The sequence below is a fragment of the Rhopalosiphum padi genome, chromosome 1 (genome assembly GCF_020882245.1).
Source record: "Rhopalosiphum padi isolate XX-2018 chromosome 1, ASM2088224v1, whole genome shotgun sequence".
Taxonomy (NCBI): domain Eukaryota; kingdom Metazoa; phylum Arthropoda; class Insecta; order Hemiptera; family Aphididae; genus Rhopalosiphum; species Rhopalosiphum padi.
In genome coordinates, this window is record NC_083597.1 from 80,107,686 (window position 1) to 80,132,751 (window position 25,066).

The 25,066-nt window shown below is 29.5% G+C and overlaps 4 protein-coding genes across 6 annotated transcripts in view; 2 read left to right on the top strand and 2 right to left on the bottom strand.

Moving 5' to 3' along the window:
- LOC132927930 (patched domain-containing protein 3) overlaps positions 1-3,156 on the top strand; it is a 29,110-nt gene extending 25,954 nt beyond the window's left edge. Inside the window, exons 8-10 of the mRNA XM_060992500.1 lie at positions 125-337; positions 659-868; positions 1,584-3,156. Of these exons, the coding sequence (XP_060848483.1) occupies positions 125-337; positions 659-868; positions 1,584-2,621 (1,461 nt within the window). The 3' untranslated portion in view covers positions 2,622-3,156. The remainder of the gene's footprint in view (positions 1-124; positions 338-658; positions 869-1,583) is intronic.
- Positions 3,157-3,711: 555 nt separating this feature from the next.
- Positions 3,712-15,309, bottom strand: LOC132918732 (DNA-directed RNA polymerase II subunit RPB1-like). 2 transcript variants are annotated; one of them, XM_060980178.1, is made up of 28 exons: positions 15,169-15,309; positions 12,447-12,579; positions 12,063-12,199; positions 11,847-12,002; positions 11,472-11,765; positions 11,235-11,395; positions 10,359-10,580; positions 10,008-10,265; positions 9,727-9,937; positions 9,121-9,330; positions 8,747-8,915; positions 8,376-8,674; positions 8,085-8,307; positions 7,561-8,022; positions 7,288-7,493; positions 7,094-7,228; positions 6,744-7,035; positions 6,444-6,679; positions 6,165-6,368; positions 5,900-6,084; positions 5,698-5,816; positions 5,445-5,630; positions 4,990-5,377; positions 4,903-4,932; positions 4,828-4,860; positions 4,593-4,676; positions 4,080-4,400; positions 3,712-3,999 (listed from the first exon to the last, which is right to left on the bottom strand). In XM_060980178.1, the coding sequence occupies exons 1-28, from the start codon at positions 15,244-15,246 to the stop codon at positions 3,885-3,887; spliced, it is 5,547 nt and encodes a 1,848-aa protein (XP_060836161.1). In that variant the 5' UTR covers positions 15,247-15,309; the 3' UTR covers positions 3,712-3,884. The 2 variants fall into 2 exon arrangements, with proteins under 2 accessions (XP_060836161.1, XP_060836153.1); XM_060980170.1 differs by having other exon boundaries at positions 4,828-4,932.
- Positions 15,310-15,645: 336 nt separating this feature from the next.
- Positions 15,646-19,264, top strand: LOC132918750 (splicing factor 3B subunit 5). Of its 2 annotated transcripts, none has more exons than XM_060980182.1 (2): positions 15,646-15,817; positions 18,837-19,264. In XM_060980182.1, the coding sequence occupies exon 2, from the start codon at positions 18,843-18,845 to the stop codon at positions 19,098-19,100; it is 258 nt and encodes an 85-aa protein (XP_060836165.1). In that variant the 5' UTR covers positions 15,646-15,817; positions 18,837-18,842; the 3' UTR covers positions 19,101-19,264. The 2 variants fall into 2 exon arrangements, with proteins under 2 accessions (XP_060836165.1, XP_060836164.1); XM_060980181.1 differs by lacking the exon at positions 18,837-19,264 and adding an exon at positions 15,920-18,794.
- Positions 19,265-21,579: 2,315 nt separating this feature from the next.
- Positions 21,580-24,045, bottom strand: LOC132918018 (exosome complex component MTR3). Its single transcript, XM_060979069.1, has 4 exons — positions 23,775-24,045; positions 23,450-23,703; positions 23,158-23,304; positions 21,580-22,062 (listed from the first exon to the last, which is right to left on the bottom strand). The coding sequence occupies exons 1-4, from the start codon at positions 23,932-23,934 to the stop codon at positions 21,781-21,783; spliced, it is 843 nt and encodes a 280-aa protein (XP_060835052.1). The 5' UTR covers positions 23,935-24,045; the 3' UTR covers positions 21,580-21,780.
- Positions 24,046-25,066: the final 1,021 nt, after the last annotated feature.

Consider the following 25,066-nt stretch of genomic DNA (forward strand, 5'->3'; position numbering starts at 1 on the left):
ATTGAACTAGTCTTGTTATCAGGTGTTGAAAAATACTAGTTTATCAAACATTTCAAAATTAAAATATTATTTACATAAAATAATATGTACAGCATAAACATAATACTGTTATATTTCTATTCAGGTAATAATTGCCGGCGAATTGGACTATTGGGACGTGGACATACAAAACGAAATAGAAAACTTGACCAAGACTTTTGAGAATTCAACGTTCATATCTAGTCCACTATACACAGAGTCTTGGGTACGATCGTTTGTGAATTATGTGAATCGAAACCAAGAGGAACTCAACGTGACCATCGATACACGTGAAACGTTTTTGCAGACACTAAACGACGTACGTTTAAAACATTTTAGTATATAATAATTTTATATGATTATATGCGGACAGGTGTGGCATAGTGGACGCACCAATTGCCTAAGAGAGCTGGTGTTAAAAGCTAGCGGCTGCTAGTTGCTAGTTTCTGAATGGGTAACCGACCACCTGGGAATTCAGTTACACACACGCCATGTCCTACCTAACCACAATCATCGAGATAAAAAATAATACCTATCTAACTAAAATCTCTTCAAATATATATATAAATAAAAAATATTTCATGATTTTGAATAGTTGACATACTTTTAATAAATTGTTTGCTCGTATACGCTTTTATAGCTGTGGCTGTTCAAACCGAATCCGTTTTCGTTGGATGTTAAGTTTAACGACGACGGTACCAAAATCATCGCTTCTCGATTTATGATACAGGCGGTAAATATTAGCGACGGAAACATGGAAAAAGATATGGTGAGAGAACTGCGGAAAATCGCTCACGAGTCTCCGCTAAATGTTAGCGTTTTCCATCCTTACTTCGTATTTTTTGATCAGGTAAGATTAGTAATTACGCATTACAATGATATTATAAACTAGATATACCTATATACAATATTGTCAATATTATATAATAATGTGTAATATTTTGATATACGAATAATCTAAAATTATATAATATTTTGTTTACTTCGGATAGTCTCTAAATAAACTGTAATTGCCAGTTGGCCTGTACCGAAATCAAGTAGGCGCATAAAACTTAAATGTTTCGTGAAGATCAATAGTTTGAAAATAGTCAGCTGATAACGTCGACATAAATGTCTTGGACTGCACCAAACAGTCGTTATACTATTATACTTGTAAAAAATGTGTGGTTCACAAAATTATTTATCCCCTTAAAAATATATTTTATAATACTTCCCATAAACCATTAATCATTTGATTACCCGATTAGAAATATGACACCAAAACAATATATCGTAGCTCGTAGCATCAAACGTGTATCTACTTTAAAACTAAAACAATAATCGATTTTTTTGATTCAGCGTGATATTTGTTTTTATTTTAAATGATTTCCGGAAGCGTTAAAGTAATATTAACTTCGATGAATTGCTTTGAAATGGCAATAGAAACATACCTATAACGGTAAAAAAGCTTTCGAATACATCCGCATCATCCACATCTACTTGTTTAGGGCCATATACCAGATACCTATAAAGTATACTTATGTATGTAACTAAAAGTGATACATTATTTTTTGTGTTTTCGGCAGTTCGAACTCGTTAGGCCTACGTCGATCCAATCCATGGTGGTGGGCGGGGCGACGATGATGCTGATTTCGTTCCTGTTCATACCGAACGTGCTGTGCTCCCTGTGGGTGGCATTCTCGATCGTGTCCATCGAGTTGGGCGTGGTCGGCTACATGGCCCTATGGGGCGTCAACCTGGACACGATATCGATGGTGAACCTGATCATGTGCATCGGGTTCTCGGTGGACTTCACCGCGCACATATGCTACGCGTACATGTCGTCCACCGCAACGCGTCCCTCAGAACGGGTCCGAGAGAGCCTATACGCGCTAGGCCTGCCGATCATCCAGGGCGCTGTCAGCACGGTGCTGGGCGTGTCGGCCCTGATACTGGCCGGCAGCTACATATTCATGGTGTTCTTCAAGATGATCTTCCTGGTGATCGTGTTCGGCGCCCTGCACGGCATGATCCTACTGCCGGTGCTCCTGTCACTGTTCGGTCCAGGCGCGTGCTGCGGCGGCGGCCAGTCGCGGAAAGCTCGACGCCCGTCCACCGTAGCGGACGATTGTAAGTCGGCGCAGCAGCTGGCAGGTGGCTACAACAACAACGGCGCTGCCCGTGGACCGTACTGCATACCACACCCATCGCTGCTGCAGCAGGACTTTGGCGAAGCGGACAGGCGGTACCGCGGCAACGGGTCTGCCAGCAAGCCGTACGCCGCCAACTCGAGGCAGGACAAGGACATGGGCCTGGGCACGTCGGAGGACTCGAGCGAGAGCAGTTCGTCGAAGTCGCAGCGACGCCGATTGAGGGAGGCGGCTGAAGACGAGGCGCAGCGCCGCAAGTATCTGGACGGTTGGCGGAAGGCCACGGGCCACTCGATGCCGATGGTGCCCACGAAGCCCACGGGTTACGGGGCACCCACCGCCGCCAGTAACGACACCGGTTACGGTCAACGGCATTCCGGTGGCGGCGCCGACGGTTACTACAACGGTCGACCGGCCGGGCCGGGTTATCATCGCGACGATCGGCCGTATAGAAACGACGGCCGATACCATTAGGACTTGTTCACGCCTGCGACCTAGTGTGTGCGGTCCAACGCGTCCGGTATTTCCTAGTAAGACTCCGGAACCAATCGATGTGGGTTTTTCTGCAAAACGCGACGGTTTTGTGTTTCGTGTGTAAATATAAGTTAATAACGTTGTCAGTGATTTCTCTTGCGCATAATATACATTCGTACAACGAGAAAGAAATATTATAATAACGTTCTAAATGAATCTAACAATGGATGATTTTTTTTTGTGAACGACATGTTCTCGTAGTCATTATTGTTTTTCGAATTGCTCAAAAGTAAAATTAAAAAATAATATAGAAACCTATATTGATAGGTTTTTTAGTAGGCGGTATGTACATAAATATAAATGGTATTATAAATTATTATAATGATCATAGTTATTTGTTAAAATTAATTTTTAGGCACATTGTGTGGACGTTACCTACAATTAGCTTAAGTTTGACATATTATATTTTTTATGTTTTATTATTTTATTTTGTAAACATTATTATATATTAAAATAAAAATTGTATTCATGAAAAGTATCTGTTATAAATTATATACCAGTTATAGCAGTGGCCAGTGGTAATCAAACTATGCGTCGCGATCCAATTTTGAGTCACTAAGCTTTAAGATTGGGTCGCGATAAGTCTACTGTTTAAAATTAAAAAAAAAAACATTTTTATATATATTATATAATATTATAATAAATAGGTAATGTATGTTAACCTTTAGGTATGACACAAACAAATTATTTCATATATAATATACAAATAATAACTTATTGGCTAATAAAGCTGAAATGGGTAGCAAAAGATGTATGGTAAGAAAATTGAGTCGCAATTCAAAAAGTTTGAAGAACACTGAGCTATCGTGAGCTTAAATTTATCATATAAGCATTTAAAAAAAAAAATTATTCATTAGTCGTGTACAGTAGTTCCTTGTCGAATTCGGATTTTAATCTTCCAACTATCTAAAATTTATCGTATTAAAAATAATACGAGTAGATAGTAGATACCTCTATATATATTTCGTTCATCTATGATTGTAACTCATGATTTATAATGAATTAATAGTAGAAATAAACCACTCAAATATATTTGTATTTAAAATAATATAATATTAAAAGGCATTCATATTTTTAATATAGAAATTAACATTATGATAACTTATTATCTAGCTACTTAAAACACGTTGAAGCTAAAAAAAAATATTTTTGAAGTAAACAATTCAAAAATATGAAATTTATTTACAAAAACTGTATTTTGATTTACTGTTCTTCTGGTCCGCTATAATTTGGAGATGTCGGAGAATAGCTGGGTGAAGATGGAGAATAATTTGGACTTCCAACACCGGGTGAATATGTTGGTGATGTAGGAGAATATCTAAAATAATTTTTTTTTTTTATAACTAATTAGTATGAAAATGGATTGAAAGTGTAACTTATTGCCGACTTTTATCTTACCTGGGACTTGTTAAAGAAAAGTTAGTAGGCGAGTAAACCGGTGAACTAGGACTGTAAGACTGGTTATATGATGTAGCTCCAGCATTTGGTGTATGTTGTACAGAAGATGGAGAGTATGACGCATTTGATGGCGAATACATTGGACTGGTTGGAGAATAAGTTGGACTAACAGCAAGAGAAGGTGAAGTGGGCGAATATTTATAATTGCTGGCACCAGATGCAGCACTAGGAGTATATGATGGTGAAGATGCTGTGTATTGCGGAGAGCTAGGGCTATAAGATGGTGAAGTTGGGCTATATGATGGCGATGTAGGGCTATACCTATTAAAGTAAAAACAATTTTAATTATTAATGCCAAGTAATTCATATCAGAATAATAAAAACCATATAAATAAACTAATGCCTTAGACTTAGAGTTTAGAAAGATAATTAAAATCAAAATTTATTATTTTTACATTTAAATGAGGTTATTAAAATTTTAAAATAATATATTATAATATTAAGACTACTTACGACGGAGAAGTCGGACTATAAGATGGAGATGTAGGGCTGTATGATGGAGACGTGGGACTGTATGAAGGGCTGGTAGGGCTGTATCTAAAATAAAATAAAGTTTATTAGATAACTTTAAACTTTTGTGTATATAAAATATACAATATACAGAATATAAGTAAAGAATAAAGGATAAAGTAATAATAATAAGTGTTAAGTTACAACACAAACTCAATAATAATTTTAATTGACTTACGAGGGAGATGTAGGGCTGTATGATGGAGAAGTAGGACTGTATGACGGAGATGTTGGGCTATATGAAGGTGATGTTGGACTATATGACGGAGATGTTGGGCTGTACCTAAAAGAAAAAAAAAGTTAGAACTTTTCATTTTGTAAAGTAATTTTAAATACATACGAAGGACTTGTTGGTGAGTATGAAGTATGAGAATAGGATGGACTAGTAGGTGAATATGATGGACTAGTGGGAGAATAGTTGTAGTTAGGTGACATAGAGGAATATTTTGGTGTGTTTTGTTGTGTGGCTGAATATTGTGGACTTGTTGGTGAATAATTAGTAGGAGTCATAGATGGAGACATAGAACCAAATTGTGGACTTGATGGATAATTGTAGTTTGGTGACATAGAACTAGGACTAGGGACATATGGACTGGTGGCCATTCCTGGAGATCCAGGGCTACCCGGAGTTCCTCCACTTGTCATCCAGAATGGAGATGTTCCACTGGCTTCACTAGATCCAGCTGGAGAAAATCCAGGCCCTCCAGGAGTCATACCAGCTTCCAAACCTTTAAATAATGTAATAACAATTTAATAAAAGAAAAATAAGTACTTTTAGGTTTTTAAGTATCTTACTTGATGACCAACTATTTTGATAAACTGGTGTAGAAGTTTGATCCCAAGGTGTCATAGCAGGAGACATTGATGGTGTTCCAGCAGCCATAAACATACCGCCACCACCCATACCCATGTAACCATTATCCATAGGTATTTCTATACCGTCCTTGGCTTTTTCAGAATCCAAAAGTAAATCAAAACAACCTAATGAAAATATTATAATATATTTAATTCTTTATTTTTATTAAATTAAAATAACTAAATAATTTACCTGTTCCCATTCTCGGCAATTGACCCATAATGATATTTTCAGACACTCCTCTCATTGGATCTACTTCTGCATGTGCAGCAGCATCCAATAACACATCAACTGTTTCTTCAAATGAACATCTAAAAAAGAACATTTTATTAATTAAGTTTAAAAACAAAATTATTACATAATTAATTGATATCATTTAAAAGAAAAATTTTACCTCATCAAAGCTCCCGTATCTTGTCTATTAATACCATGTCGAGTAATGGCCATCAAATGACCTTTGGCTGTCATTACATCACACAACAATGCCAAATGACGATAGTTTACATACAAACCATAAAACTGCAATACAGTATTCATTTCTTTTTCTACAGACTTACGTACAGCTTCAATACCCAAGACCTGATATTCAAGAATAGCTTTAATACCAATTTTTTTTTCATTATAAATTTTAATTTAGTAGCTTTAGTTATTATATTTACCGAAAATATTTCACAAATATCATTGGAAAATGTTCTTACAGGATCAACATCTCTTTCACTCAACACCTTCATTAAACTAGTGCCATCAGTTTCCAACAACCAATCAGCAATTGCTTTAAATTCTCCAGTATCAGTAATTATTATTCTTTTTTTTGAGTCTGTTTGAGGCAAATGCATGTATACTTTTGCTATGGCTTCTATGCCCTATGAAGCAGGAAAACAAATATAAATAAATAGTAAGTTAAATATAAAATTATACTAGTACTGTTATTTATATACTTGTAAGGTCATGTCAGACAACATATTTGCTTCAATACATCTAAGGAACATATCATCTTCCATTTTATCAACAGTGTCTTCATCATCACCTCCGTTCATTTTTCCATCTTCACCGTTCATTATGCGTATACGTAATATTAATTTATCAGCATTATCATCATTAAATATACAATTGAGATCATCGCCAAAACCTGCATTGATTTTTTCAGATATTGCTTCCATAGTTAATTTTTTATCTATAAAATAAAAAGTTTATAGATTGATATACTAAGAATTAAAAAATATATAATTATCAATTACCAGTCATTCTTTTTCTGTCTAATTCAATACGCAACAACCACGGTGAAATTCTTGATGGATCGAAGTCAGGCATTTCATAATAAACATTTACAAATTCCTGATCTTCTCTAATAACTGTATTCTGAGGATCAGGATCATAATAAATAGCAGTGTTGGCAGTAACTTTCCTCAATGTAGTATGTTCAAGACGACACAGTACATTTTTAGCTTTTTCTGCATCTCTAGCAGCTGCTCCAGTCAAAAATACAGTTAAAGATGGTGCTTTTGGTTTTTTACTAATGTTAATAATTTCCTAAAATGTATTCAATATTCATTATTTATTGAATATATTTCAAAAATAAAACAATTACCTTCAATCTAGGCACTCCAAGAGTTACATTCTTTGAAGATACACCAGCAAAATGGAAAGTATTCAACGTCATTTGAGTAGCTGGTTCTCCCAAACTTTGAGCAGCCAATGCTCCAACCATTTCTCCAGGTTGTGCCTAAAAAATGTAATATTATATGGAATGGCATAAGTAAGTTTATTTAAAAGGAAACATACTTGAGCTTGTTTAAATCTATTTTCAATTTCTCCAATTAACCACTCAAATGCTTCAGAAGATAAACGAAATCTTTCTGACACAAGCTTTGTGCAAAGTGTGGAACGCACCAAACATTGAAACAATAGTGTGGCATTTTTATTTGCTTTTTTGCTCAACTCATCTTGACCAGCAACAATAACACACTTGTCTAACAACTCTTTAACTCCTATAATAACATAAAATACAAATACAAATTACATGCAGTTTAAAATACATATTCAACACAATCATACCATTTATGACTTTAACTGGGTTCAAGTCTGTTTGCCCTCGTTTGTTAATATGAAAAATTTTTTGAACATTCCAAATCATACGTTTTAAATTACATGGTAATACCACTTTACTTTCTCCAGAAGGAAAAATTTCTCTAAGAGTATCTCTATCATTATTTAATTGTTCCCATTCTTTTTCTAATTCTGATACACTATCATTGCTACCCATCAAGTCTTTTAACACATCTTCAGTAAACATTTTTCTCATATGTCTTTCATTTGAAACATCGAATTTAAACTCATCCTCAAATTTCTTGTGTGATGGCTCTATAGTAGCAATACTCTGGAACTCTACTGCTTCACCGCTAAGACCATCTTCACCATATCGCAACTGAATCAATTGACCAACAGAGTTACGAACGGTTCCATCATAGTGAACCATAACAGACTCCATAGCTTTTATCAAACGTCTTTGAATATAACCTTGTAAAAAATATTATTACTAAAGCATAATGAGACATTTTTATACAAATATAAAAATTTACCAGTTTCAGCAGTTTTTACAGCAGTATCAATAAGACCTTCCCGACCACCCATAGCGTGAAAGTAGAATTCTGATGGTGTTAAACCAGCGAGATATGAATTTTCAACAAACCCTCTAGATTCTGGACCATAATCATCTTTAATGAAATGTGGTAGTGTTCGTTTACGAAAACCAAACGGTATACGTTTGCCTTCTACATTTTGTTGTCCTACACAAGCAATAACCTAAAAACCAACCAAGTTTGTGTAAAATAAAAACAATAATATAATAAGTTAATAATAATATAACATACCTGAGAAATATTAATATTTGAACCTTTAGCTCCTGACACAACCATAGCCTTGAGATTGTTGTATTCAGTCAAAGATTTTTTAGCAGAACCTCCAGTCTTGTCACGAGCATCATTTAAAATTCTATTTACTTGATTTTCAAAAGTTTGACGAAGAGTATTACCAGGTGTTGGTTCGAGATCCATATTATGAGCTTTTTGAATAACTTCAATTACGTCTTCCTTAGCTTTTTTAATAGCTTTTTGAATTTCCAAATAAGTTTGAGGATCAGCAATAGTATCACCAATACCAATAGAATGGCCTAAATTAGTAATAAAAAATGTATTTAAAAACATAATAATAAAAATATATAATATATTTAATATATATTTACCTTCATATAAAAGCCAGTTATTAACTACAGTCTGAATATTACCATAGAACCGTCCACACACTTCATGTCCCAATTCCAACATACAAATATGAAGCAATGACCCAGCTGAAGTACCTAAAGTTTTCTTACACAATATTCCCATCACTAATTCACCATGTTCAACCATTACCTAAAAATTAATTAACTAATTATTTTAAATAACAAATAAACAAAAGTGCAAAATTATAATAAATAATTAAATATATCATAGTATCACGTAAAAATAAATACAAAATAAGGAAACATTTAATTAATGAGAAAGATAACTATATATTTCTAGTGACAATATTATGTGTAAATTATCAAAATAAAATTACAATAAATAATAATTAAACCTTTGTATCACCGGGTGATATCCACTTATAAGGTCCATTATCTTCTTCATCGGGATGAGTAGAATGAGTACGTATCAAGTTGACGTTACCAGGTATAATCAATGAGAAAAGTTGTTTACCAGTCCACATTGGTTTAGGTTTAAGAATACATGGGGTAGGCATTTTTCCATCCCAAATTGGTAGATGCATTAATAAATTCATCATTTGTTCCTAAACAAAATTATTTAATAAAAAAAGTATATTATATGATTTGAAAAATATACAGAATTATATAATATATTATACACTGTTTCCAATAGAGTAACTACACGCGGTGCCCGATTTTTGTCCACAAAACACACCCATTAAATTGGTTTTCATCAACTTTTGTTGCCAGTTTTGATTTCAGAAGCAAAATTTCTTACCGCATTATTCTTATTAAAATATAAACTGGGGGTTGATAGAATAATAAAATTATGTGCTTGAAAGCATGGAACTTAGTATGTGTAACCATAGCAATTACTACTTCTTCCGTGTGTAAATGCTTAATGCCCAAGGCCTCTCTTATTTGAGACAGCGTATATAATTCTTATTACTTAAGCAATAATACTAAAATAAAAGGATTACTTTTTCAAGAAATACATCTCTTTTCGTCATTTTTCTGATGGCTGTCAAAGTGTCTTGCACAATTCCCATAACAGGTTTATTAGCTTGAGGAGTAATAATTTGTCTAGGAGTAATATGAATATTTTCCACTTCTGCTCTTGTTTCCATGGATTGTGGCACATGAAGATTCATTTCATCTCCATCAAAATCAGCATTATAAGGAGAAGTACAACTATTAAAAATAAGTATAAATATTACTTATTAGTAAAATATTATTAATTTATAATAATTTAAAAATATACCTTAAATTCATCCTAAATGTGGACCAAGGTAGAACTCTAACTCTATGACCCATCATACTCATTTTGTGTAAAGTAGGCTGTCTATTGAAAACTACTAAATCACCATCTTTAATATGTCTTTCAACTTTATAGCCACATTGCAAATGCAAATCTGAAGGTTTAGGATGAAAACGTAAATCAATTCTCTCACCATTATCACGTATAATGTACTTAGCACCAGGATATTGAGAATTACCACGGCGAACTAATTCCAACATACTAATAACATTAAATATTAAATATCATAATAAATTTTTTTAAATAAATATTAATAACACTCATGAATATAAAAAATATACTAATTCTACATACTGATCTATGTTAAATGGGGTAACAATTTCAGGAAATGTCATATTTTGAGCAATAGTACGAGGTACACCGACTTCATCAATTCTCAGATTTGGATCAGGTGTAATAACTGTTCGAGCAGAAAAGTCTACGCGTTTACCCATCAAATTTCCTCGAATTCTTCCTTCTTTACCTTTTAACCGTGCTTTAATTGCTTTTAGAGGTTTACCAGACTTTTGCATCGCCCTAAAATGTATGTATAATATTTTAGCTTAATTGTAAATAACAAAGTTTAAAAAAAAAATATATTTTTGCTTCACTATTGTATAAAAATAATAAAAACTATCACACTTATGCATTTAAACTGATAAATATTAACATAGTCACTGTGGATATTTTTTTAATACACGTAAAGGTGTATAGGAGAAAATCAAAATTTTTTTAGACATTCCCACTTCATACAAATTTTTTGATCAAATGTTGTTTGACATCAAATGGCATCACAATTGAAATATATTATACCAAATCATTGCTTTTTAATTCTTTAATTAACCTATTTTATTTTATAATGAATAATTCTTTTGTTTTTTTAAATATTATATTTGTGTAACAAATGAAAATAAAATTTAATGAAATAGTCAAAAAAAAAATTGATAGATCAATGATTGACTTAAAATTGTATTAATATAGTAAATAAAATAATGTCTACAATACAGTGAAAAATGCAGTGTGAATGCAGGCAATTTGTGAATAGGTGAATTATGTTGATTAGGTTACATAATATTATATTTGATATAGGTTTTTTCAGGTATAATATTATGGAAAATAATCTACCTACTGTAATCTCAATAAAGAAGAATATTATTTAATTGATTGCTATGAAGAATTTTCCAAGCTTACCTTGGTAGACCCGGCATATCATTATCTACTAAAGTAGCAACATGGTATTGTAACATTCTTATATTTTCTGCTATAATATGAGTAGCAGCACCAGATTGTTCATTGCGAATTAATTCATTATTACATTTTATAATATCTGATAATTTGTGAGTTAAATCATCCTGTAATATACAAATATTAATAATATAATAGCCAATAGGTAACTTTTTTTTTTTTTAAAGATATTAATTAATTTACTTGATTTCTCATAGATCCAAACATAACAATAGCAGGTCGAACTGGTAAAGGAGGAACAGGTAAGACTGTTAGTACCATCCAATCAGGACGTGCAAATTTAGGATCCATCCCCATGATTACAACTTCTTCGTCAGTTATATGTTTCAAAATTTCATGCACTCGTTCAGCAGTCAAAGGTATTTTTTTTTCTTGGGAATCTTCATTAACATGCTTCCATTCAGCAGTCAAATCCAAACCTACACGCCGTATAGTAGGTTGATAACGACCACAACCACCATGTCCTTGTTTTTTTAGCTAAAAAATCAGTACATATAAATTAATATAATCAGATTATTATTAAATAAATAATCTATCATAAAATAATCCTTTAGTTACAGGCATATTTGGATCATTGACATTATCTTTGTTAATATCTAGTTCATCACCGCCTTCACAAATATTTTTTCCTTTACATAGATCATATATAAATGCTAAACGCTTTCTTTGTTGTCCCTTTGATTTCATAACAATTTCTTTTACTTTGGGATGAGTCTGTAAAAATTAAAAATAAAAATAATATAAATATAATGAGTCTACTTTCAGTATACTTACTGGACTAACTAATAATTTGGAACAGTAAAAACAAACACAACGCAGAATTTTTATGGCCTTAGTTACAAAACCTACATGAAACACAGGTTTAGCTAGCTCAATATGACCAAAATGTCCACAGCATTCAGTCATATTACCTATAAGTACATTAAAAATTAATAAATAATACACATTGAACATGGGCATTCTCACAGAGGGGATATGGGGAAAGATCCACTCCGGCCTTTTTTTAGGTAATATAAAGTTTCCTGTTTACTTAGTAATAGGTAATATATAAATATAAAAATATTTTAATATATGTATTTTCATATCCCCCGCTCCCTCACAGTAAAATTGTTGAGAATACATTTGACATTGAAAACAAGTTACAATTATCTCGCTAACCTGCACATGTCTGACATCTTGAAAAACGATCAATAACACCTTGCCTAGGATCCATAAGTCCACCAAGCTTTGGACGTCCACCTTCCATAGTCTCTGCAAAACGAATGCCACCTTCCGTAACTGACATACGTCGCTATAACCATCAACAATTAATATTAGACATGTTCAACCATGAAAAAATATTAAACTACATTTAAATAGCAATATGTTCATTAAATATATAAATAAAATAGAATAATTAAATAATGTCTAGCAATAAATACAAATTAGGTACTTAGATATATTTTGCTAGATTAAAATGTCTGATCCTTACTGAAAATATAGTTTTTCAAATTTATTTTGTAGTCTTAATAATCAATTAAATTATACATGGTGGAATATATAATTAGTACCACGATGATATCTTAAGGCTAGTAAAAACTCTGATTTATAAGTTGATTTATGGTTCTTTTGATATTAATCAAGTTTTAAAGTTTCTCACATCTCACATTATAGTATGAAACTATTAATACAGACATGTCTATAAAGACTTATAGGTGTTATAAACAAGATTGTAATTGGGTGGAAGATCCTGGGTCCTTTTTAATAGTAGTGGTGAATATAGTTCAAGTATAAAATGTCAGTATTTATATTTAGAAACAATGTGGACACCCCCCCCAATTTTTTTTTCAATTATGGTCTTGTTATAAACCACTAATTGAATATCTGCTTGTTAGTGTTGGACAAAGAATAACTTCTGTTAAGATTTTAAGAATCTGAGACAGCAAATGTACAGAATAAGGTAAATTGTGTGAATATTTTAAAAGTGGAATTATTAATTTCATATGAATATGAATGTAAAATAACAAGTAAATATGTATTTATAAAATAATGAATTTTTGAAACAAAATAAAAACAAAGTTAAAATTTTAAATATTAGAATGAAATTAGTATCAAATTTAAGATGTAAGCTCATTGTCAATGTAGGTATCCTTTGAAAATTACATTAATGTTAGGTAAGTACTTGAAAAAAATTATTAGAAAAAACTAGACAAAAAAATATAAAAATAAATATATATATATATATTAATTTATTAGATTGTTTATTATTTTTAGATTTACTTTTTTTATTTAATAAAATAGTATAATTGAATATTATAAAAAATATTATTTGATTAAGTAATACTCAGTAACACTAAACAAATAATGAATACTTAAATAATTATGTAAAAACTCTTGATAATTTATAAAGGACATTGGACTAACATAGATTAAGGTGACTATATGTTTCATTTAAAATAGGATTATCCTTTTTTGAGCATCATGTCCCATTTTTCAATAAACTTGTGAATAGGATCTTTTTTGTGTCATTATCTCCAAATTATTATTTATGTATAAAAGAAAAAACCTGTACTTGAAATAAATAAAACAGTATTTTTTCTGTTTTATACTTAACTGTTATTGAAATATGCAATGTTTATAGGTATTTATTATAATACTTTAATAACAGTTCTTGTATAATAATCACAGAGAGCTGATTGTCAGCAATATGCATGACCCCATGAGACATGTCATATTGATTGTTGTATATTGCAGAGTATAATTATTATAAACTTGCAAACCTTATTTAACAACTAAATATTATCTCCAAAAAATATTTATTCATTATTTAACAATACATTCATTGAGGTCTTATTAATTATTTAAGCCAAAATTGTTTTTCTTTTTTTTGTATAAAAAGGTTACCTTTTTATAGATAGGTGATAGGTATTATGTAGATGCATATCATTATGTAATATGCATTTCATAAAATAGTCAACTGAATACTTTTTTACTTCACCAATTTATATTAATTCTTAATATCACTAAATCAAGTCTGATCATATTCCTTATTTAATATTTGTTTAAATAGATATTATAAAAATCATTGTCTCCACGACATGCCTATCTTCTGGAGACAATAATTTTGTATCAATATTAAATTTGTATAGAAAAAATAATTGTAATAATGTATATAATATACATTATATATATATATATATATATTTGTATACTGAAGAAATTTCAATGAAAATTTAATTATTGGTATATCTAAGATATACCAATTTTTAAATACACTTATTAGTGTTTTTTTAATGTCTTTCCCTTTAACACTTAGATAATTTTATTCTAATATAAGGGATAAATATTTTAAAACCAAATTGATACAATCAAACTTGAAATTATAAAATATAAAATATGAATAATAGCCGATTGGTAGGTATTTAATTATATAAAATGTGTACCTAATAATAACACAGGTACACAATAAATATTTTATTTTATAGATACACCAGGAACAAACCGAGTGCTTAAAGGTTCAAATTCCACTATTGCATCTAAGTATGAGAATATCCTACAATCATACTCATCATTACGTTGACGAAGTTAAACAGAGAACATCGAAAACACACCAAGTGTACACATGTACTTTCATGGTTAAGTACTTTTAAATCACACAAATAAAAAAAGTACATTTTGGTCGTAGTTTTTTGACTAGATTTGTGACAGGGTCGGTTCACATTGTTATGGTAATAGGTTTTCATTTTTTTTCGATTCCAACAATGTTTCATTAACTTATTATGAAACAATAATATATGTATAGTAATAAATGGTATGTGAATTTGTATGTATGTGTAATATATGCGAAATATGAATGAGGAGTTTCGAATTAAAATAAATTTCAAATTTTCATTATACTAACACATTCGTCCGCAGACAATATACCGAACTGTACTCGTTTGACACTTCGGATTGGAGCCTTTGAGTCACTGGCGGCCATTTTTCAAGTGTTGCGTAGTGCCGTAGCACAGTACTCAATTTTATCGAGTTCACTAGTTCAGTGGTTTAAAGTCGTCAAGTATGTATCAAAATTAAAATAGTTATGTCGTGATTGTCAATAGTAGTAATAATGAATGCGTGCACACAATACTTGCACGGGAACAGTAGATCATTCACACAGTTGAATAAACACTGAATACTGAAAACTGAAACGGCAAAAACGGAATGGCCTAACACTGAAATGGCGCTAAGTTAGAAGAAACAGCGCCTTGCGCGACAATCCAGTGTGACCAAAGCCACAACCACGCGTCCGATGTTTTTCTCTCCACCGCAGAAAACTTGACGATTATGTGATAATAATATTGTATTATCGCCATGAGATGGTTCATACTGGAAGTAATAATTGAAAAGTTTTAAATTATGTGTAAACTGTAAAGTTTACACTGATTAAAGGTAACTGTAAAAGTGTAAACATTTAAATAATAAACAATTAAACATTTAACACCATAAACACTAAAAACACATTTAACCATATTTTTATGAACAGACAATAATTACAAGAAACAAAACAGGTAAAATAATATGATTATCCTTTTTTTAATTTATAACAAAAACATTAGTTATTAGTTTCATGAACATAATATTTTTCTGAAATTTCAAATCATTATAAATAGGTAAAAATGTCTACCAATCCACGGAAACCCAGTCTTTTTGCTTTAAAAATGCAAAAACGAATAAGTCAACAAAACAATTTGTCTCTTGAACCCGAATTCTGCAAAAATTCATTTGGAGATACTAGTGTTATATTGAGTGGCCCTGAAGCAAGTGATATACACAAAGAAAATGTTCAAAAACTTACTAGTATGAGTGATGAAGAGTTATTGAATGCTAAAAATGAATTGATTAATAGCATGGATGGAAAATTAATTGAATTTTTAAAGTCTAAGCGAAACAATGACTGCACGCATGGAAAGTATGATCTCAAACAAAAGGACAGTGATAGAGTGAAATTAGTTAATACTCAAAATAAGATAAAAGAAGATAAAATTAAACATTTATCTTATATGAAAGATCTAGTTAACAATGGTCTAAATATGGATGTAATTGAAGAAGAGAAACTTGGATGGACTGGTGATGTAGTAGTTGAAAATGAAAACAAAGATATCTATACTGCTCGTTTTGGTCTTGATGGCAAATTGCTACCGTACATAATTGAAAATAAAACTACAGTTGATGGTTTACATCATCATGGTGAAGAACATCATCGTCCTGGATATACTATAGATGAACTTTATTCTTTTCTTCGTAAGAATCATGCTCCTCAAAGAATATTAGCCTTAGATGTTTTGTCAAAACTTATTAATAATGCTTGCTCTTATGATTCAGTTTTAGACAAACCACTTTTATGTTCTCTGATGGATTCTGGTATGTTTTTATTGTTGCGAATTGCATTAGATGACACTAACATTGCAATTATTACAAATGCATTGAAAGCTATGGGAAATTTATTTTCAAGAAAATCTGACCGTACAATGTTAACTGGTTTATCAGGGTGTAATTGTAATATTGCTTTACCTGTTTATATAGTTCCAGATGCAGAAATTAAGCAAAATGAATTAGAGAAATCCTCTGATTTTGATTTGATTGTATTAGATCTTGTACAAGGAGCACTGAGAACTGATTTAATTTTAAGATTGCAGTATATTGTTTTCAATATGAATATAGGATCTAGTTGTCTTTTAGACATAACAGAAATTTTAACTGGCATTGCTTCCAGAGGAGAAAAATATGCACTTTTAGTTATTGAGACAAATTTATACAAACATTTGTATTCTTTAGTTTTTACTAACTTACAATCTGACGATTTATCAGAAATCTTTATATTCCTCACTCGTATAATTTGTAGTCAGTCAGTTAAATGTGCTTTAAAACTATTAGAAATGAAAATCTTAGATTCTATATTTAAGTATATAAATAATCCGACAAAGACTCCATTACTATTACAGTGTTTATACTTGTGGCAAACATTTTTTGAATATAAGTTAGCTGGTCAAACAATTGCTGAAGTAGCCAATCTCGTATTAAAGTTTGTTGATCGCTCAGTTGGGCTTAGTGCAGATTTGACAAACACTGATTTGTCTTTAATGTCAGCAAGTTTAAGTCTAATTGACTCAGCTTTGAGAAATTTTGGTCAAATTTATATTGATCCAGTTTATCAACTTACAGAAATTATTTTAGCAAAACTATTAAGTAGCTCTGATCTACCAAATTTTGAAACTTCAAAACTAATTGGTAACTGCTTCTCTGTTCTCAGTTCTAAGAATTTAAAATTTAATTCTGTTTCGTTGAAAGCAGTTGAATATTTAAACAAACATTTTGGAAAAATTTGTGAAATACTGTATGATAAATCATGGTTAATGAGCAATTATGTGAACAATAGTCCAAAATGCTATCCCAGTCTTGGATACATAAATTTATCATTAAATGGAGGAGAGCCTTTATTTATGTTAATTGGACTTATGAAATTCTTATGCAATAATCCTAGTCATTTTAATATCCCTAAACAATTTTGGACATATTTAAATAAACTAATGAAATCATCTATTGAAGTTTCACATTGGTATTGCAGAAATGAAATACATTTTTTAATATATTTACTAAAAGCTTTAAAAAATATTGATTTTGAAGTTGACTCAACCCATAAAATTGCCATAACACTTATGTCATTTATACCAAAATATATGGCTGAAGAATTGTATTATACATTAAATTTGTATTTCAACAGTTATTTCAGAGAAAGTATCGAATACGAAAGCAATTTTGAAATTTTAAAATCATTCTATGAATTAATAATACCCAATATCAAAAGCACTTGTGCAAATATATTAATTACTGAATTAGATCCTATTTTACCAAAGGATTGGTTATTTTTACCAATTTTGAAGATTCACGAAACTGAAAATTTTAAAAGCTCAAAAGAAGGTGAAGCACTTCTTAAAGAAGCATTAGCTAATATATTATTTATGGAAATAAATCATCCAGAGGTTTGTGAACAAACTCCATTGGCTGCACGCTATTGCCGTGTGGCTTGTACATTTATGTGTGGTCGTCGTGGTACAATTTTTCATGAGGTAAAATCAACATTGAATCAGATTTGGCATGTATACGCAGCTCAAAACAACAATTTGGATTTTAAAGATCCTATACAAGGAGTTGAATCTTTCTATGATTTTTACAAAACACTATGTGAACATTATGTAAGTGTATCGTATTCTGACACAGTGTTTGGGGCATATGTATTGCTTCCTTTACAAAGAAAACACAATGTTGAACTAAGAAAACTGGTGTGGTCAGAAATTGAGTTGCCACAGACTATAAATATTGATGAAGAACATCTGAATCGAATACCACTGCATAATTATACTCAGCCAGTTGAAACAAATACAGAACTTCTAAAAATGTATACTCGAGTTATGAGTTTAAGACGAAAATTTATTATGTATCATATAGCTTTATCACATTTAAAACAAATTTAGTTGTTTATTATAATATGAATTTTTATTTTTACTTACTTTATGTTTTATTTCAAAGATCATCATGGGTGACCGATACAACATTCACAGTCAATTGGAGCATCTTCAATCAAAATACATTGGTACAGGTCATGCAGATACGACCAAGTTTGAATGGCAAGTAAATCAACACCGTGACTCGTGTGCTTCATACCTCGGTCATTATGATTTATTGAATTGGTTTGGAATTGCTGAGAACGAAGCTAAAGCAAGGGTTCGATTCAATTTAATGGAAAAAATGTTGCAGCCTTGTGGCCCACCACCAGAGAAACCTGATGAATAATCTTATGTACTAACAATTATTATTTTCCTCATAATGTCTTAATATTTAATTTAGTTAAAAATCTAAAATAATAAATTTATTAAGAATCACTTTTTCCAGTTTATTTGCAATGTTTATAATATTATACAATTTAAGAAATATATTTTGAATTTTTGAACATGTAATATTATGTACCTTATTACAGGGGCAGATAGGCATAATCTAACCGGCCCTCACAATCATATCCAAGATTCAAATATTTTCAATCCAGATATTTTTCATCAATATAAGTAGCGGTCTAACGGGAAAATGCCGGTACGCCTATCTGCCCTTGCCTTATTTAGTAATTTATATCCAGATCAAGTTTCTATATACTTAATTTTAAACAGAAAATGGGTATTACTCCTGTTGTACAGTAGGTGTTGAGCATTAATTATAGAATATTATTCTGTAATCAAAGGTATCGGGTGGGTATCATTGTGATGGATGAGTTAAATTTGAATTCAATGATATTGTATTTGAAAATTGCTTCTGAGTAAAGACTCAATTAGTCTAGTATATCACCAAGTAAATTTTATACTGCTATTACTCTTATTAGTAGGGCTCGGATTTTACAGCACTAAAAATAAATGAAATATGTGCTATAATATGCCCCAAAAATATGAAAAATAACAAATATAAAAATGTATTCTGTTCATAATTAAAAAAAACTTATTTTTATAGACTAAGGTCTAAGGATTATTTATGAATTAATAGATACATTTATAATTAATTAAAAACTAATGTTTGTTTACATTTTTTAATTACTAAAATTACTTGAATTAAGCATAGTGACTATTCAAAATTATCTGGAAATAAGAATAAAATAAAATAAATTATTATTTATTAATTAAATAATATATTAAATTATTTTACCTGAGTTATACTGTATGATTTAATGTTTTGCCAAAATTGAAAACATAAAATAAAACATTATATTATGTAAATTAGCAAAAATAGCACTAAAAACCTAAAATACTTCAAATATACAAAAAATAGCATTATAAAATTTCATATTGCAGTCCCTGGTGCATAAAACAAATTTATAGCTCACATTGATATTTTTATCTGTATTCTATAATAATTAGCAAATGCTATAAAATAAGCCCTGCTTATTAGTAAATAGTAATACAGTAGGTTGAAATGTTGAATTCATTTTTGCCCAAAACATTTAAAATATGATTGTGTGTATGAAATATAACAAATTTGAAATTAGGTAGGTATGTAAAAGAATGTATGTCTCCATGAATAATGTTTTTGAACTATAACAAAATACTGAATATTGTTCTTCTTAGTTTAAATATGCATTTTTTTTAAGAATTTTGAATTATGTTTTATAGACATTTATAAAAAAAAAAACAGAAAATTTCAATCATCTATGAATAACTTAAAAAGAGTCGTAATAATTTGAAAATTGTATCATGTGTAGAAAATGATCATACAAACATTTGGTAAAAACTTCAAGTATTTATGATTAATTGTATTCTAATTATAACATCAAAAATTGATGAGAAATAGTAATTTTACTGAGTAATATGCAATGATGTTAATTGAACTTTAAACACTTAAAAAAATAATCTGACTAGGTAAAATTATTTTTAAATATAAATTGAAAAATGTATTAAGAACTTTATATAACATTTCTTGGATATAAAATGAACATTTTTTTATGAATTTCTAATTATAGAATAATATTTGAGATTTTACTTATTTTTTTGAAATTCTAAATTTAAATGCTCATAAAAAAAATGTTTGATATTTTTTAATTAGCAAATAAAAACTTGGTATAAATGCATTTTAGTTCCCACTTGATGTTTTCGATTTTTTTCTTTCCAAAATATGTATTTTAAAATACTGAATACAAATTTTTCATCAAAACCACTTTAGATAATAATATTACAATAAGAAAAAAAAGTAATTACTAAGAGCCAAGAGGCAATCCAATACGAAAACATAGGAAAGCAAAGTATACAGTGTTTCGCGCATGCATAAAATCATTAACTTTGGAAAGATATAACTTCAAAAATAATGATTTGTGAGAATTTTTGGATTAGACTTTTGTATACAGTGCTTTAAAACACACATTTTGGGAAGAAAAAAATCGAAAAAATTGTGTGGGAACTAAACTGCATTTGATCCAAAAACTTATGAGGAACCTTCTAATACATTTTTGTCAAAAAAAAAAAATTTTTATCGGCATTCATAACAAAAAGGAAGGCAAATATGAAATAAGTACTGCTGCTCTGCTGTATCTATTCATTGCACCTGCTCACATGTCAACTATAACATAACAATATATTATTCTGAATGAGTGATTATAGTCACTAGTCATACATTTATTGATATGCACTGGCTACATAAAATTATTTTTTATATAAAGACACCAACAATTAAAATATACACAACATTTTAATTTAATTGTTGTGATAGTTTTTTAAGTAATAACTTACAATGAGAAAAATAAAATGATGTTTTGTATTTATTAAATTTATTTAAAAAGAAGACATTGTTAAACTTGTTTAAAAACAAGTTTTTAATTTTATTTAAATCAATGGTTATTTAACAAATACCAATGTATAAAATTAGAGATTTGAACTGAATACAATCTTTAAAAAAACATTTTATACTCCTATTATTGAATTTATTGTGTTGAGATTTTTAATCATTCTTTAGTTTCATTTTCAAAATATTCAATAACATCTTTTCTAGCTGCAGAGATCACCATTTTGTATAGTTTACAATTTTGATTAATTAATGTTTGTACATATTCTGGAAACATATTTACATCCATTGAACCATTCTGTGCAAATTCAGTAATTTGTTGCAAATTCTTCATATAAGCTAACATTACAGTGCCTCTGTTTTCTCCATCATCTGTCCTAGATGAGCACAATATTTCCTCATCATAAGTAGGATCCACTAAAATTTTATTTTTGTAAATTCCCTTTAAAAATAAAAAAAAAAGGAAATTTTTTTAATTACTAAAACATTAATAAGAAAAAAAATTTTTAATCATAGGCAAAACTACATTTTTATTACTTTACAACAATATCTTTAATCCTAATGAGTAATGGCTAATAGTTATAATATAAAATTTTAACACATATACTCTTAATCTTCACAATGTCCTTGATGTATAGTGTATAGACTACAATGAGATATCTTTAAAATAAGTTTTATAAATTATAAAAAACTTGTTATCTAGCTAGATAAATAAGTAATAACAATTAAATGGATGCAATTTTTTTTCAAAATATTTACTGTGGATATTTATTTTCTCAGTATTATGAGTAGTATATTAACTTAAACTAGATATTAAATAATTAAATTTTTAAAATCTGAAAATAAGTATTAAGTATAGGCTATTGACTTACAGTTTAAATAATTATTAAAAAAAAAAAATTTATTATCTTAATAATACCATATGGCATATTATGATAAGGTATCAATATATTATATTATAATATGGTATTATTAAAATACTATTAAACTAAAATTGTTCTGTTTATAAACAATATAGTTTAGAATATGTAATGGTTTAGGTAAGGGATAAAATTAGATATTTATAAAAAAGATAGGCAAAAAGTATTTTTATTTAAAACTTTTAAAAAATTCTACATATTATAATTATATTATTATATCTAATAGAATTACAATAATTAGTAATTAATTACTAATTATTGTAATACAAATAAATTATGGATAATATTATCAAATCCTTAGAAAATAGAGAGCTATGTTAATATATAATTTTTAATATGCAATGATTTACCATTGAATTTAAATTTAACATAACCATTACTGTGATCGATCTTAAATAAGATAAGTAATTGAAAAACATACTATCCACAGAGTGATTTTCCTTGGTTTTTAGTTATTTTTATAAAATATATTTTCAAACATGTGACCTTTGAAATAATAACTTAAACATTGTAATAAATATCACTCTACCAATATTTTTTTTTAGGAAAGTGCTATTGCTTGCTACATACATTAGTAATCATTGTATGTTTATTAATAGTATAAAAAAATAACAAACCAATGAAGTAGCAACGATCACATCGTACATAGGTATACATCCATCCATTAATGCAAGTCCTGCAGCTGTAATTGCAGTAGCCAAAACGGATCCATCATTTTCTAATACTAGAACATTAATATGAATTTCAAAATTTGCAAATTCACCCTAAAACATAATAATATTTTAAAATAATTTCACATTAATTTATTTGTTGATGTTTTAAGCATCAATCTTTAGATGTAAAGCAATTAAATACAAATTTATTTGTCTTGAAAACTATCATAAATTTAATATTTCAAGCTACACTTACTCTACAAATAGCAGGTTCTAAAGCTCTACGTAACTCATTGCACAATTGTCGTTCTTCGGAATCTCTTGTATACCCACGTCGTTGTCTACATGAAAATGTGGCAAATTTAAATTCACACTGAAGTTCTCCAGTTTTAGCATATTCTACTTTATTTGGAACTTCTTTTGGGTCAAATACAGAACATATTAATTTTGTACTACCACATTCTAAATAAGCTGATCCTTTAGCTTGTGTAACAATACCAGTTTTAATACCTTGATAAAAAAAAAAAAAAAAATACATTGAGTAAAACATTTAATAACATCATTAAGTATTCAAATCTTACATAAATTTCTATGAGCTGAAATATCTCTGCCATCATATCGCACATCCTTCATTAACGCTGTGGCATTTTCTACAAGTTTATTATTGCTTTTATCGATTAAATACTGCTGGTAAGGTATGGTGCCATCGGGCCCTTGAATTCTATAAATATTTGTGGGCATTCTTGTAAGTATCGCACGAAAGAGCTTAATATAAGTTTAGTAATATTAAAATTAAAAACAACAAAATCATCTATTATTCAACCGCATGGGTAAAATTTTGAATTTCTTATCACGGTAATATGATTATTGTTTGTATATACTTTGATAACAGTTTTCCTTATCTCTGTAAGGAGACCAAACCACCAAACTAATGATCGTCACTACACATTGTCTACACAAGCAAATAATGATAAATGATGATTGTGAAAAATATTACACGACACACAATCACACTGCGATCATGCTAATGCGAGTAATGTGACTGTGTGAGACGTGAGTTACTGAATTGAGACAAAAAAAAAAAAAAAAAATCACAGTTAAAATGACAGAGATTGCTACAAATCTACAATATAGCCATTAGCCTACGACTGCTACTTTTTATTTTTCACTCACCTAATATCCTAATTCCTATATATACCTAATCTATCCCACATTCATACAATCATAATAATAAAAATAAAAATATAAAACACGTGCATGAAATGATGATATTTAGCCATGAATCATGATTACTTTACCAAACATAAAATATGTAAAAACTAATAACAATCATTATTTATTAGCTATTACCTAATATCTACAAAAATATTTTTTGAATAATTAATACCTATCTAATTAGGTATAGTCGTAGTTATAGCTAATACCTATGAATTACGATATTATAATTTTGAGGAGATAATAATATTTGGGTTTGAGAAGTTTTTGCTGTCTCTTAGAAGCTCGATGTTAATTTTGATTCGCCAAAGCCAAGTAAGATATATTTATGATAGGTATCTAAACTCTTAAATAGAATTTAAGATTAAGAGGCCGTTCTAGTAGCGAAAAATCGACCATAAAAACATGCTTTCGTACTTCCCATTTTGATGTTTTATTATTGGTTTCTTGCAATATATATGTAAACATTTTAAATGTGACATATTATAAAATATGTTGTAGGTTTTTTAGTTACGCATGAATGGATGAATGGATAAATACATATAATATATGCATACGCATATTTTTTAGTTTAAAATGTATATTACCTATATTCAATGTATTATTAATATTATAAATAATAAATATTTAAATACTTAATAATATATATATATTGGTA

What these genes read in the sequence shown, in the direction of transcription:
- LOC132918018 (XM_060979069.1), bottom strand. Translation starts at nt 23,934, where the DNA reads ATGCCCACAAATATTTATAGAATTCAAGGGCCCGATGGCACCATACCT. An exon ending in TTCAGCTCATAGAAATTTAT is followed by an intron (nt 23,704 to 23,774) that starts GTAAGATTTGAA and finishes TTTTTTATCAAG; the next exon opens with GTATTAAAACTGGTATTGTT. An exon ending in TAGAACCTGCTATTTGTAGA is followed by an intron (nt 23,305 to 23,449) that starts GTAAGTGTAGCT and finishes ATTATGTTTTAG; the next exon opens with GGTGAATTTGCAAATTTTGA.
- LOC132918750 (XM_060980181.1), top strand. Translation starts at nt 15,926, where the DNA reads ATGTCTACCAATCCACGGAAACCCAGTCTTTTTGCTTTAAAAATGCAA.
- LOC132918732 (XM_060980170.1), bottom strand. Translation starts at nt 15,246, where the DNA reads ATGGCCGCCAGTGACTCAAAGGCTCCAATCCGAAGTGTCAAACGAGTA. An exon ending in ATATTTGTGAAATATTTTCG is followed by an intron (nt 6,085 to 6,164) that starts GTAAATATAATA and finishes CTTGAATATCAG; the next exon opens with GTCTTGGGTATTGAAGCTGT. An exon ending in GATACGGGAGCTTTGATGAG is followed by an intron (nt 5,817 to 5,899) that starts GTAAAATTTTTC and finishes GTTCTTTTTTAG; the next exon opens with ATGTTCATTTGAAGAAACAG.